At 53.7% G+C, this 1,842-nt stretch overlaps 1 protein-coding gene across 1 annotated transcript; it reads left to right on the forward strand.

Moving 5' to 3' along the window:
• Positions 1-723: 723 nt before the first annotated feature.
• Positions 724-1,024, forward strand: NDUFB2 (NADH dehydrogenase (ubiquinone) 1 beta subcomplex, 2, 8kDa; the record flags this gene model as incomplete). The annotated part of the gene is made up of 2 exons (XM_010181123.1): positions 724-868; positions 950-1,024. Coding segments are annotated over 2 exons (220 nt in total), but the record flags the coding sequence as incomplete, so codon positions are not given.
• Between the last annotated feature and the right edge of the window lie 818 nt (positions 1,025-1,842).

Genomic DNA, 1,842 nt, shown 5'->3' on the forward strand with positions numbered 1-1,842 from the left:
AAGTCTGCCACTAGACCATGTCACTAAGCACGATACCTGCTTGCCTTTTAAACACCTCCGGGGATGGCCACTCAACCACGTCCCTGAGCAGCCTGTTCCAGTGCGTGACAACCCTTACAGTGATGAAATTCCTCCTAATATCCAAAGTAAACCTCCCCTGGTGCAACTTGGGCCATTACCCCTTGTCCTGTCACTAGCTACCAGGGAGAAGAGACCAAACCCCACCTCGCTACAACCTCCTTTCGGGTAGATGTAGAGGGTGATAAGGTCTCCCCTCAGACTCCTTTTCTCCGGACTAAACAATCCCACCTCCCTCCGCCGCCACTGATAAGACTTGTGCTCCAGACTCTTCACCAGCTTCATTGCCCTTCTCTGGACGCACTCCAGTGCCTCAATGTCCTTTTGTGGTGAGGGACCCAAAAATGAACGCGGTATTCTAGGTGTGGCCTCACCAGTGCTTAGTATAGGGGAAGGATCACTTCCCTGCTCCTGCTGGCCACACTATTCCTGATGCAGGTCAGGATGCCGTGTGCCTTCTTGGCCACCTGGGCACACTGCTGGCTCACATTCAGCCGGCTGTTGATCAGCACCCCCAGGTCATTCTCCTCTGGGCAGCTCTGCAGCCCTGCAGCCACTCCTTCCCAGGCCTGTCGCACTGCTTGAGATTGTTGTGATCCAAGTGCAGGACCAGGCACTCGGCCTTAACTTGCCTGTTTGTTGCAGTGCTGGTGGTGGGGTGCACATCCAGCCGCGGTACCGGCAGTTCCCGGAGGTGACACGGGCGCAGGTGATCCGGAGTGAGGCCCTCAGTGGCTTCATGTGGTTCTGGATCCTCTGGCATTTTTGGCACAACTCGGACATGGTGCTGGTGAGGCTGGCGTGGCAGCGGTGGTGGGTGGGGACCAGGGACCAGGACCTTGGCTGAGCTCTGACTGTGCCTCTCTCCCAGGGCCACTTCCCCTATCCCGACCCTTCGGCCTGGACGGACGAGGAGCTGGGGATCCCTCCGGATGATGCGGAATAGGTGCCTCCAGCCACCAGTGCCGGCACTGCTGGCAGCACACCAGGTACGCCCCCTGCCCCCCCTGCCAGCACAAGTCTGGCTGCCCCTGGGGACTGCTGCGCCTGCTGACACCAGCAGGACCTTTGGCAACCTGGGGGCAGGGGAGATTTGCCTGAAACCTTCCCTTCATAGTGCCTTATGAGCTGGTTAAGTGCTTGGAGCTTCAAAACATGCCTGTACAGCAGTTCCCATTCTGCAGCTGCGTTTTGAACAGCAACAAACCCCGTCACAAGTGCACACACAGGACTTGCAGTAACTTTGCTTCAAAGCTCCTGGCTGTGGTGCAGTGTCAGGGCATCACACCTGGCTGTGCTTACTGGCCAAGAAGTACCCTACTTTTAGCAGTTATTTATGCACTTCCAGAGGTAAATGTGCCAAATCTCCTTTGTACAGATTTTTTGCCCTGTTTCTTTTTACTGCCTTGATGCACTCTTTTCTTGGGTTGCTGAATACTCGCATCCAGGTACTGGAGTTTGGGCAACATAAGCCTCCAGTTTAACAAATTACTTTTTGATGAGTTGTAGCTTAATTGCTACCAGTTCAAAATTATTTTCCACACGCTGTTCTTTAGACCTAGCACTACCTAACCTTGAGGACATGCTCGCTCTCTCTGTTACTAGAGAAAGAACTGTGCAATTCACCCCTTAAAGGTTTGGGGCTTTTTGCTAATTTCTAATTCTTTAAATACCCTCACTATTAAGCTGCTGTGTCGCACTGTGGCTCTGTAAAACTTAACAGCTTCAGCTGCTGCTGGAAGCAGCATAGGCACCATCCAGGGG

This window comes from Mesitornis unicolor, unplaced genomic scaffold, assembly GCF_000695765.1.
Source record: "Mesitornis unicolor isolate BGI_N332 unplaced genomic scaffold, ASM69576v1 scaffold38243, whole genome shotgun sequence".
Classification (NCBI taxonomy): domain Eukaryota; kingdom Metazoa; phylum Chordata; class Aves; order Mesitornithiformes; family Mesitornithidae; genus Mesitornis; species Mesitornis unicolor.